The 12,490-nt window shown below is 38.1% G+C and overlaps 1 protein-coding gene across 22 annotated transcripts in view; it reads left to right on the top strand.

Moving 5' to 3' along the window:
* SYNE1 (spectrin repeat containing nuclear envelope protein 1) overlaps positions 1 to 12,490 on the top strand; it is a 295,197-nt gene that overhangs the window by 266,687 nt on the left and 16,020 nt on the right. For 16 of the 22 annotated variants that reach the window (XM_032101866.1, XM_032101874.1, XM_032101876.1 and 13 more), the window contains 7 exons: positions 1,492 to 1,679; positions 3,359 to 3,509; positions 6,789 to 6,971; positions 7,381 to 7,518; positions 8,252 to 8,443; positions 9,338 to 9,668; positions 10,513 to 10,581. In XM_032101866.1, the coding sequence (XP_031957757.1) occupies positions 1,492 to 1,679; positions 3,359 to 3,509; positions 6,789 to 6,971; positions 7,381 to 7,518; positions 8,252 to 8,443; positions 9,338 to 9,668; positions 10,513 to 10,581 (1,252 nt within the window). The remainder of the gene's footprint in view (positions 1 to 1,491; positions 1,680 to 3,358; positions 3,510 to 6,788; positions 6,972 to 7,380; positions 7,519 to 8,251; positions 8,444 to 9,337; positions 9,669 to 10,512; positions 10,582 to 12,490) is intronic. The other 6 variants (XM_032101881.1, XM_032101882.1, XM_032101870.1 and 3 more) reach the window with 2 other exon arrangements.

Genomic DNA, 12,490 nt, shown 5'->3' with positions numbered 1-12,490 from the left:
AATATTTCAGGGCAGATAGAAAAATATGCACTTTGACATCACAATGAAAGTATTTTTCAGGCAAGTGAAGTGAAAGGACTGTTCCTGAGGAAGAAAAGATTGTGATTTTCCACTCAATGTTCTCAAGTAGATGTTTACAAAATAACATTCTAGATGAGAAGACGAAACAGTGAAACCCCAGTTATTACAAACAACCAAAACAAATGGTTGATGTAGGTCAACCTTGCTCTATTTCAAATTTCCTGAGTTTTTTTAATTTGACATTTAGATCTCATTTCCTGCTGGAAGACATTTTCAGATCATGTTGCTAGCTGTAAGAAAAGTTCCTCTAGTTAGACCTTAAATGTGTATAGACACAGTATGTTGACACTGTATTTCCCTTTGCATGTCATAGTTTACTTCAATAGCAAAATTATAGAGCAGTTTATCTCTACTCATCCTCAAGCTGCCACATTCTCCTAAGTAAACCTCCACATCTCTAATTGTCCTATTGGCTCCTTTCTTCATCTGAGTCAGAACTCAACCTAGTATTCTAGATGCAATATAGAACTTTTTGATGTAGTTACATTAGTATTTCTTTGTCACTTTTGGAATTGGGTTGTCTTGGCTTTGTTATTGTCCATACTGATTTTTCCATGTAATTGATGATTTATTACAAATGTAGGCAAAAGTCAAGCAGAGTTTCTTTTCATTGCACTAATCCAACAGCAACAGCCATTTACTTTTGTGGTTTGTCTTAACTTGAATCCGGAGATAAAAACTGAAGGTGAAATATTACTTACAGATGAAGCATTATCATCAGTGTAGGACAAGCCATTGGAACCCAGAAACCAACAGAAAAAATAATACTGATGACATATAATAAGTGCTAAAACAGTGTGAGTGCATTTTCTTTAGGTGTCTGAAATTTTCCATTTCCAATGAAAATGCTATAGAGCTGGAAACTTGAAGGAAGAAAAATCTCCTACACATGCACTGTTCAATATGTGCTGCCACCAATCTCTGTGTCAGACATACCAACTTAGCAGCTGTCTCACCTGGGGAACAGTACGTTTTCTGAAGGGTCCCTCCGCCAAACCCTTGCAGTACATAAGAACATATTTCCTTGTTGCACTTCTCTTACTAACTTCTGCTTTACATTCTCTGTGATAATGGGAAAGGGCTGAGAATAATTCTACTGTTTATTGGTGATGTTGATTAAATGTGTGTGAAAGATGCTCCGCTGAGCATGCAGAGCTCTGGCAGTTTGATCCAGGTAATGGTTTGGTGTTCATAGTCCCTGGGAGAGCTGTGCATGCTGCCAGGTTCTCCTGGCCTCATTGATAACATTGCATCACCACCTGTGCAGGTGCACTCTCTTAATTGGTATTTACTGGATGTTTTTCTTCTGTTTGCAAGCTTTTTTCTTTTTTTAAATAAGTGGAAGATACATACATTTGCATGGATGCATGTTTTGCAGTTTCTCTTAAGAACTAATTTCTTCACCTGCAGGAACTTCAGAGGGACATAGAGAAGCACAGCACTGGTGTGGCATCTGTTCTCAATCTGTGTGAAGTACTGCTTCATGACTGTGATGCTTGTGCCACAGAAGCCGAGTGTGACTCTATCCAGCAGGCTACACGCAATCTGGACAGAAGGTGGAGGAATATTTGTGCAATGTCAATGGAAAGGCGGCTTAAGTAAGTCTAAAATGCCTACAGATTAGTATTTCCTTCCACAGGAAGAAATACAGGATGGGGTGTATGTTATATGGTTGTAGTACTGAATAAAAGAGTGTAAGGGTCAGAAAAAGATCATATGCTGAGTAGAAGCCATTAGCTGCTATGCTTCTATGAAAAAAATGAAATTTTGGGTTGCATATGCCTTTATACAAAGTACAGATAACAATCATCAAATTTCATTCACAAGTCCTTTGATAAATGTTTTATTTCCCATGCTTCATAGAAATGATGAGATGGAAACAAGAAAGTTTAGATGATTGCAGTGACTCCAGGAGATTAAGAAAACATGACCTAAAAGGGAGGTTGTAATGCTTAAATTTACACAGGAACTACTGAGATTGATGGGAAACTAGTTATTGAATGGGTGGAATGTTATTCCAGGTATTAGGGTTTACATGTACCCAGTGTTCCTCAGCAGTTTCTCTTATATCTGATTTTGTTTAGTGGGAAGAATTTTGGGAATGAGCACTCATATGGAAATGCTTCACCTGTCCTCCTTAGCTGTGCTGAGCAAGTGAGGGCCAAAGCACCCAGGATTCTTGGGTGTAGTCTGAGTAACAGCGCATGCTTAGACCATCTGTAGGCTGCATGCCCATCATATCCAGAAGATTCACTGTTTTCTATTCCCACATAGGATAGTTTGGTGATTTCAACAGCGCTAATGATGTAGGCTAGATTGGGGCAATGCTGTGTACTGTGTGCCAACTAGTAATAAGACATGTTTACAGGTTTAAAATCTTGTATTTATGAAGGTATTTTCTTTAACTTTTTCAGTTATGAAACTTATTTCTGTCATGCTTGTACAGTCATAGAAACTACTCTCGGAAGAACTTGACATTTCAAAATGCTGAATTGAACTTTCTATGGTCTTTCATTTTGTGGGATATTCTTAATGTATTTAGTAAGGTTTTTTGTTTATTTTATGCAAAACATTTATTGCTGTTAGGTTTTGCTGCTCTGTATCATAGATTCATATCTTTAAGTAATTTTATACTATTGCCATGGAAATTCTTGAATTGTATATATCTGTAAGTACGGTTCTATGTTACAAGTTCTACTTAAAACTACATTTATAAGTTCTATCTTCAACATAGTCTGTCTTGAACATACATGGGCTTTCATACCTTTGTGTCCAACAAATAAATTCAGAACTATTTTAACTTAATGTGGAACTATGCATGGAACTCTATTTTACTTTCTTAGAATGTACACATTATGCTTTAGTAGATTTGTACTTGTAAGTTAACTGAGATATCAGTATTTAGGATCTTTATTGTACTAGAAACAGTTATTTGTATTAAACAGCAATTTTACTGATGTCACTGGCACTGGATTTCAGAAGTTATTTAGCATGTGGCTAGCTTTTTAGAGCTCCTATTACAAACTTAAAACTTTTTTTTATACTGATTCCAAAATTAGATGCATTAAAAAAAATAGTCTTCATCTTATTCTAGCTCAGTCTGGAATGAGCCAGCCTTCCCTGTGGTCTGTTTATCAGTCTGGCTGGCTGAGTTAGATTATTAGTCAGTTACTGTCTGGTGCAGTGCTAGTTTGCTGTTGCAGATGACTGGTTAAAGTTCTGTAGGTCAACTGGCCATGAGTCCAAGCATTCTCTAATTTTCCGTTATCTGTTGCAGAATTGAAGAGACCTGGAGACTATGGCAAAAATTTTTGGATGACTACTCTAGATTTGAAGAGTGGCTAAAAGTCTCTGAGAGGACAGCTGCTTTCCCAAGCTCCTCTGGTGTGCTTTACACTGTTGCTAAGGAAGAACTGAAGAAATTTGAGGTGATTTATAGTGGTTGAAATTCAATACCTGCTGATCACATTGCAACAGCCAGCTAGTGTTCTTCCTTCCCATAACCAAGTTACTCAGCAGAGATGCTGTACTAATAAAATGGAGTTGATGATTTTGTAGCTGTCTTCAGTGGCAGGTTCCTAAGATAGAAAGACAGTGGAAGGTGGCCACTGGAAATGCTAATAAATCAATCCACTCTCCCTCCACTGTTTGTTCAGCAAAGCTAGATTCTTCACCTTTTTTATTTCTGCATCTTTTTAATATGTCCAGTCAGTAGGTGTTCCAGAGCCTTCCTAAGTCTCCCTTCACCAAATGCCTCTTCAAATGCATGCTGCATGCTTTAGCTTTGGCTTTGATTTTATCACCCCTCTTCTTTCTGAACTCTATCAAATTATGCAGAATATCCCCCCTTTAGATCCTTATACCTGAAATTCATATTCATGCAAATTTTGTTATATGTCCACATGGTGTCCCTTGTGATTTAAAAAAGCTAAGCATGCTTCAAAACTGACAAGCTGTTCCTTTGGTCAGTGCTTAGTAGCTTGTTACATGATTCCATTGTGTTTACTGAGATGCGAGGATTTGTCTCATAGTTCCAAGGGATTGTAAAGCTGTGTGTAAGGCACACACGCACATCGTCTGGTGAGTCACGGGGGAAAATCTTTTGCTTGGACTAATATTTGCAAAGAGTATGTCAAGATGAGAGAGAAGAAAGAACAAATTATTTAGGCAATTCAATAAACAGACACTGTAAAGTATTTGCTGTGAAGAAGAAATGCACATTTTAAACAATATCTAAGACCAGTTAATAGATTTTGGTTTAGAAGTTAAATCAAAAGCCTAAACTGTGAAGCGCTGAGTTCTGTAATTGACACTCACATTTATGAATGTACTGGCCGGGTTTTGATTTTAAACAGACTTCATTATGCCAGACTTCATTATGGCCAGGTAGATTGCCATACTATAAAAACATTTGCTTCCTGGACACGAGCACTCTGCTTCAGACCTCTTTCCCATTGTCCCTTTCTTCAGTGATCAGGATTTAAATCTCTTCTTTAGTAAGTCTATGTATGAGAAGCAGTACCAAAAGTATGTTGACTCTTTGATTTTTACAGCTGAATTGACTTTGTCCAAAGTCTGTTTCGTTGAACTTCAGCTGTTTTGGTGACCTTTCCTCTGCAGCAGACTTGTGGATTTTTTACTGCCTGTAGAGTGTCAGCCGGAAAAAGATGCAATGCGAACAGTGTAGCCTTTCCAAAAGCCTGCTTTCCCTATAGTTTGGTTCTTTCTCCTTTTTCTTTCTTTTTTTTCTCTTTTTTTTTTTTTTAATTTTTGTCCTGAACACCTAATTTCTCTGCCTACCAGATAGCAGGAATGCAAGTAACAAACTTGTGGTATTCAAATTCAGTGGAATTCAGCAGCTTTACTGTGAATTCATTATTAAGTTGGCCACCTACAAATACTGACAGAAGCAGGTTTCTGCTTTAACTGTACATTTTTTCTATTTTTTTTTCTTCTCCATATCTGCACTTTAATTAAAAAAAAACAAGAACACACAACAAAAAGAGCTCATCAGACCGTATAAGAACCTTGCAGTTCCTGAGCACCGAGGTCAGAGATGGCTCTCACTGACTTCAATGTACAAAACCAAACTCCTTCCTCTCCAGTAGTTTATGGAGAAACGAAGAGAGGTTACAGGAAGGAATGCAACAGATGAATTCTTGTGTAGCTGAGAGGAAAAAATGGAAGGCAAATAAACAGCTGTTACTTTGCTGGAGAAGGCTTGGTAACAGGTGAAACAACAACTGCACGCTTTTAGATTTCATGATCCTAGTAAATACAGTCATATTTGTGCCTCTAATATAGGAATACTTGTGCAATTTTAAATTAATTCAGTTCTACTGGTCATTTCATAGGTGCAAGCCCATTTGCTCCTTTTTGGTTGTCCCGTACCCAATTTGATAGCCATTCAGTGAAGAGAATAATTATACTGAGAGGACTCTACAGATTGTGATCTTTTTTGCAACCAGTTTCTTTACTTTCTTCTCCGGTATTACAGCAGAAATGTGCTTTTTTCATTTTTAGCTTTAAATGGTGCAATATGAAATGTATATATTTTTACACAGAAAACTCACCTGTTTTATTAAAATTTCTGTACAGAACTATGTTACCTATCCTACTTCTACAGTCTTTATTAAGGGAAATGTCTAGTTTTGGAAGAGATTGACTGTTTTATTGTGAGGAATATCAGAAAGCAAGTTTGTAGAACTACAGTGGGATCCAAACCCTACTTGTATTCAAAAGAGAGCTGGTGTAATCTAGGTTTTTAAGTCTTCCTTTGATTGCTTTTCTATTTCGCTGATGTGGCAAGATAAAAACAAGTAGATTTTTGAAAGAATATTCATTTATTGTTGTTGTTTTTAGTAGTAGTAGTAGTAGTAGTAGTAGTAGTAGTAGTAGTAGTAGTAATTCAGTCATTTCTCTGCAAGGTGCTTTCTCCAAGTTTCATGACTGCTAGTCACAACGTAAAACCCATGGACTAGGTCACTCGTGCACCTCAGCTGTGTCTCTGTGTCTCTTGTAACAGCAGAGCAAGCACTAAAAGTACGTGGTGCAAACATTTGCCTAGACATAAGTTGGCATGGATATTTGTGACATTTTCTTTTGTGCAAGTATTTTAAGGCAAAACTTACTTGTACACCAGTGTACTAAGTATAAAGAGATGTCTCATTCAGTACCATGTTTCAGAATAAACAATTGCTCAAATCTCTTCAATGTTTGCATTTCAGCAAATTCAATATGTGAAAAGAAATCCAGTGAAGCCACAGGAATCTTGTATTTCTGTTCCTTTTTTTTTTAAAGAAGAGTTTCATGTTCACTGTTTGTACTTCTGTTCTCAAATATGAAAGCATATAATTTCGTAGAAAGAAGACTTTTTTTTGGTACTCATTTTGCCTTTGTAATGGATATTCGTGTTGCAGTTCTCATTCAGTGAACCATGTCAGTTCTAAAAATTTTTTTGTTTTGTTTTTTGGAGGGTTTTGGTTGGTTTTTTTTTTTTTTGTTTTGTTTTGTTTTTTGGTTTTGCTTTTTTTAATCAGAAGGCAGTATCTCAATGGGGTATAGAGATGTCTCCAGTTAGTGGAATTTATTGGCTTACATAAGTCCGAGTGCAGAAGTAGGGTCAAAATAAGGCCAGAGATCTATATAAGTATCCTGATTTCAGTAATCTAAAAGTCTAAAGGTGTCTTTTGTTCATACTGCTTTAGGCTTTCCAGAGACAGGTGCATGAAAGCCTGACTCAGCTGGAGCTGATCAATAAGCAGTATCGGCGCCTGGCCCGGGAGAACCGCACTGACTCCGATGGCAGCCTCAAGCAGATGGTTCATGAGGGGAACCAGAGATGGGACAACTTACAAAAGCGAGTCACCTCCATCCTGCGCAGGCTAAAAGTATTCTTCCATTTTTAAGACTTCAATTTCACTACTCTAGTTATGAATCAAGGGTGCTTCAGAAGCTTTCAGTTTAATGCGTTTGCACAGTGTTTTTGAGGAGATTTCTGCCTTTGGAAGAGGAAGGAAGCTTATCAGTTCACTTAGTCCAAAGGAACCAAAGTATAGGCTGTAGGCAAATGCTTGGTGACATCAACCACCACCTTCCGCACAGATAACTTTCATAGGTCTGCTGATTGCAGGTCTAGATGGTGTTACTGAAAAGGGAACCTTGGAAAGCACATAGGAAGTGAAAGAAGGTGTACTGAGTTTAAATTGGGTTTGATGTGGATGAAAGTCATTTCCCCACTATTGCTGGGGATTTTCATGTTGTTGGTCATTTCACGCCACTCAATTTTCCACCCTCCAGCATTTTATTGGCCAGCGGGAGGAGTTTGAAACAGCGCGTGACAGCATCCTGGTATGGCTAACAGAGATGGACCTGCAGCTGACCAACATCGAGCATTTCTCAGAGTGTGATGTCCAAGCAAAGATAAAGCAACTTAAGGTAAAGAGTGATTGAGTAGTTACAGAAGGAGGGATGAAAGAAGGGGAAAAAAACCCATGCATGGTGGGAAAACAATTTTAAGAAACATTATGCAGAAATGCAGCATGATATGGTTCCTTTACTTGCAGGCCGAGACTTCAACCTCAACAGTTATGGGTCATGTCAGATTACAGTATGTACTTTTCTGTCAAAATATAAGATATTTGAGCCGTGAAAAACATAAAAATAAAACCCCAGCTGTGATAGTGTACTTTCCCTCATCAAAATAGGAAGTGCTAATAAAAATTATTTATTTAAAGTCTCCATTATTGCTAATATCTAATAATAAATACATTTTTCAACCATTTTTGCATCAGAAAACTCCTTATCTGGAGAGAACAATACTAAAAGTCACATTATCCAAAATTCCACTGTGCTAGGTTTAGCATATGTGTTTGTTCTAGACATTTGGTCATTAGCATGGCTTGTTTAGAGAAGAGCTTTCTTTCCAAATTCAACAAGTGAGGAATGAGCTGGTAAACCAGGACGTATCACTGGTTTTGGCTTGAAAGACTGTGGAATGCTAAATTTAATTTAATTGCTCATTGTTGCTCATGACAAGAATATTTAGCACAATCCCTGTTTGTTACCCACACCATTCTTTCTGTAGAACTCCAGAGACCTGCATCCTTAATTACCCAGCTTGTTGTCATGTTGATTTTGTTGATAAAGCATGGGCTTTTCTTTTACACAGGCTTTCCAGCAAGAAATTTCACTGAACAACAGCAAAATTGAGCAGATAATTGTGCAAGGTGAGCAACTCATTGAGAAAAGCGAGCCCCTGGATGCAGCTGTGATTGAAGAAGAACTAGATGAGCTGCATCGTTACTGCCAAGAGGTCTTCGGTCGTGTGGAGCGCTATCACAAGAAACTTATCCGCCTTCCTGTGTGTATATTTACATATGTTTTTACTTGTCTGGTTTGTTGCCATTTTACAAATGTGAGAATGAGGAAAGATGTTGAAATGAAGCCTACGTAACTTTCTGAAAGTCCTGTGGTTAAATTTTGTTGCAACCCTGACCATCTGTCTCCCTTCATTACATGCTGTTTGTGTCCTGCTCAGAGAGCAAACTGACGAGATCTGGAATTTCTGTAAATCACCATGAAAATCCATGCAAATTGGAGATTTATAGAACTTTATTCATGGGGGTAGCACTGTGGTACTGGTCATAAGAACATCTCCCTGCACTGTCAGATAGTTTGATTGGCAGCTTAGTGAAGTTTTTAAAAAAAAAAAAAAAAAAAAAAGATAAAATTATTTTTCTCATCAGAAGAGACAGAAATTTGTCTCCAGAATTGAACACAAGCTCAAAAGTAGAAAAGGGAAACAAAAGGAGAAAGTGGAAGGAAAACAATTTTTCGTAGCTCAGGTCCTGCTGAATGAAAGGAGCAAAATCCAGGGGTTTCAAAATATGAAATAGCATAGTGAGAGCAGTGCTCATGATAAAGATCACTTACGCTTTCTGTTAATTGATTCCAGATGTTTTTCTAACTTAGTATTTGCATTGAAGTAACATCAGTAAAAGTCTGGAGATACTTACCTTATGTGAGACTTTATGGTGCCTCAAGTAATTAAATGAGCTGGCACTTTGATCTTCTTTGTTGTTTTGGTTTTTTAGTACACCTTAAAAACAACGAAAGGAAAGTGCAAAAGGATGCAAAACGAAAACCTCCCCCAGTGTGGCTGTCACCTAATGCTACTTTATTTCAGTGTCCCAGGCTGACCGTGCAGTGCCTTTGCACGTTTCATTGATTGCTTCTGTTTGCATTATGCTTCTAGCTAACAGATGACGAGCACGACCTCTCTGACAGAGAGGCGGATCTGGATGAATCAGCAGATCTCTCTGACATACGCTGGCATGACAAATCTGCGGACAGCGTTCTCTCCCCGCACCCCTCTTCCAACCTTTCGCTGCCTCTTTCCCAGCCCCTGAGGAGTGAGCGATCGGGGCGAGATACCCCTGCGAGCGTGGACTCCATCCCCCTGGAGTGGGATCATGACTATGACCTTAGCAGGGACCTGGAGACAGCTGTTTCACGGGCACTGCACTCTGAAGAAGACGGAGGACAAGAAAAAGACTTCTACCTGAGAGGAGCAGCTGGCATAGCAGGTATGGTGGCAGACCGTGTGCTTTGTTTTCTCTGAGTAAAAAAAAAGGGAAATGTTACATGTGTGATTGTGTGGCCAAGATTCTCATGGAAAAGTACTTTAAATAGCCCCTGGTGACTTTAAATAGTGTTTCCTAAGTGATCTCAGTGGCCCTCTGGCCTTAGAGACAGTGATGGACATTCCTGGATGACGACAGCCTTGGAAAATGGCAAAGGCGTACATGATATGGCAGGGAATTGGCTGTGTATCTGTGTGTGAGGCCTGCCAGCTGGGATATGTCGTCCTTAACAGCCCTGTGTCCTAAGTTATTCTGACTAGAAGAAACTATACTGGATATGGCAACAAGTGCAGAACAAAGTAATGAAGAAATGCTGTGGGAGAGACCCACAGAGAAAATCATCAAGCGTTTAAATAAATCCTAACTCAGTCCTTATGCAGGCAAGACTCCAGCAAATGAGTGTTTAGTCTGAGATGGGATCTTGGGTCTTGCTCTCCACTGAAGTTGGAAATCCTTTCTAAGTGTTTGTGCTTTGTGTAATAAATCTTAACAAGTGAAAGTGCCCAAATGGAGCTAGTTGTGGGATAAGACGTATCAGTGTCTTTTACTCTGATCTTGTGGCTGTCTTTTGCTTTCCAGGTCATTGCTCTGAAAAGAGTCAGGTTTTCCTGGATATTAAGAGACTTTGTAGCAGGCTCCCTGTGTTTCAGTCTTCATCTTTTTCTTCTCCAGAGAGAATGTTTGCTATTGGAACCATTTATATAATCCATCTCATGAAAAGGACTCCTGCTGTAAGGAGACAGCCATTGCTGAGCCATCAATTCAGATTGTGCTTTTATTTTTTCAGATGTAGAGATCCCTGAAACTCTTGAGGCCTATGTAACACTCACAGAAAACGCCCTCAAAAATATCTCTGGTAGGCATCATAAAAGACTAAGCATAGCCAGATGCAAATACCATGGTGCACAAGCCTAACTTCTTTCTCTTCTCTTAGCATCTGCTATCTTTTCACAGCTTACAAGATAAATGTTTCTTACATGGCAGCATTGGCATCCTAACTTAGAAGTATCCTCCTGCTTTACTACTATGCTTAAAGGTATCATTAGGGGCATGGATGAAATGATGTCTGAAGTATTAGCCTTGCCACCTTGGCTAAGTAAACTAAACTGATCTGATTGGTCTTTTTTCTCTGGTGTCCATCAACTGGACTAATACATGGTTACATCTTAAGGCAGAAGGAAAAGGTATAGAGCAATACCTAATTTTTCAGGTTTACTTTTTTTTTTTTTTTTTAACACAGCCACATCTTGGATTATCATGCAGATATAAACTTTTCGATTAGTTGTTGTTTCATGCGATCAAAATGTCAAGTAGAGGTACTGTCTTTATCTTAGTCTCATATATTGGAAAATTATTTTCTCATTGCACAAGATTAACCTACTGTCTCATTTGTTAGATGATTCTCTTGGAGGAATTAGATGCATTTGAAATACCTTTTCTCATGATTTCAAAGTTTTCCTCTTCTAAAATAATGACTTCATTGCAAACAACAAACCTTTAAAATCTTAGTGTCTGTGACACAAGCCTCAGGTTCACCACCCATTTTTATTTACTCCCCAAATTGGTGAAATAATATTATTGATTAAGGGTATAAGTAATACCCTTAACAGCAGTAATAGCAGTACTTACAGAAAAAATGTTTCATTTTCTGACCTGTGAAAATTTTTAAAGTAATGAGCAAAAAGCAGTGTTGAGCACTTTGTCCTGTCCATTTGGGGTGTTCTATATGAAAAAAGATTATTCATCCAAGAGGCACCATTTCCTGTAATTAGTTGGACAGAAGGCTCTCCTTCTCTATTCCTGTTTTTAATTGTGTCTTTATGAATGAATTCGAACTGTCTTTGTAAACAGATGGAAATCAGGCATAATGATAGAATATGCATAAGAAGGATCTCATGTGGTACTCTAGGCTGCAGCCTGCTTCACATTAGAATTTTCTGTAGCTAATTTTTATCACAGAATTCAGCTGACCTCTATAAGGAAAATACAAGTTAGTCCTGCTTCAGAAACATTGGTATAGGTTCCCAATAGCTTGAGTGAGTAATACCATCTTGCAGATATGTTAAGCATGATCTTTCTCAAGTACCTAATTGGAAAAATACTGTGAATTTTGCTGCTTACTGTGGTTGCCCAAATCAGTCATTGACTACTTGCTGTGGGCCTCCAAGATGTCCAGTCATCTATGGATTTTGACAATGATTATAACAGTCTCACTTAGCATTTGTAAACCACTTCTAGTCTTTAAAATTGTATATAAATAGGATCCTTTTATGGAGATCCAAATTCTGCTGCTTTTTTAGTGGAGAGGAATAATACAAAGAGAAATGAAGATACCAAATTTTTATATGGATTTAGATCATACAAATGGAGATTTGGGTTAGAGGGTTTTATCTGACAGTGTTTGAAAGGGAAAAAGATGTTTTCCAAAATCAGTGAAGTTAGCGTATGCTTTGCTGAGAACTTTCTCTTTAAAAAAAGGCAAGGCATTCAATGTGGGGGAAAAGTCACTTCAGAATAATTTGCAAGCCTGCTTTAAACTGTGGACTCTTCTCTAGTATGCTTATGGCAAGCTTGTTCATTGGCATCATCTGCTGAAGGTTGCTAACACTAATGTAACTAGTTACCACTTACCTTTGACATTGTAGCACTCATACTGCTGCCGCCACATTTCTCCTTTACTCTCCAATCTAAATAGTATTCCTAATATCAATTCTGCCTGGGTAAGGAAAAAAAATCTTTGGAAAAATTGGGGTGACAGTCACTCT

Source organism: Corvus moneduloides, chromosome 3 (genome assembly GCF_009650955.1).
Source record: "Corvus moneduloides isolate bCorMon1 chromosome 3, bCorMon1.pri, whole genome shotgun sequence".
NCBI classification, from domain to species: domain Eukaryota; kingdom Metazoa; phylum Chordata; class Aves; order Passeriformes; family Corvidae; genus Corvus; species Corvus moneduloides.
The sequence above is the reverse complement of the archived record's forward strand: the minus strand, read 5'-3'. Positions and strand labels throughout refer to the sequence as shown.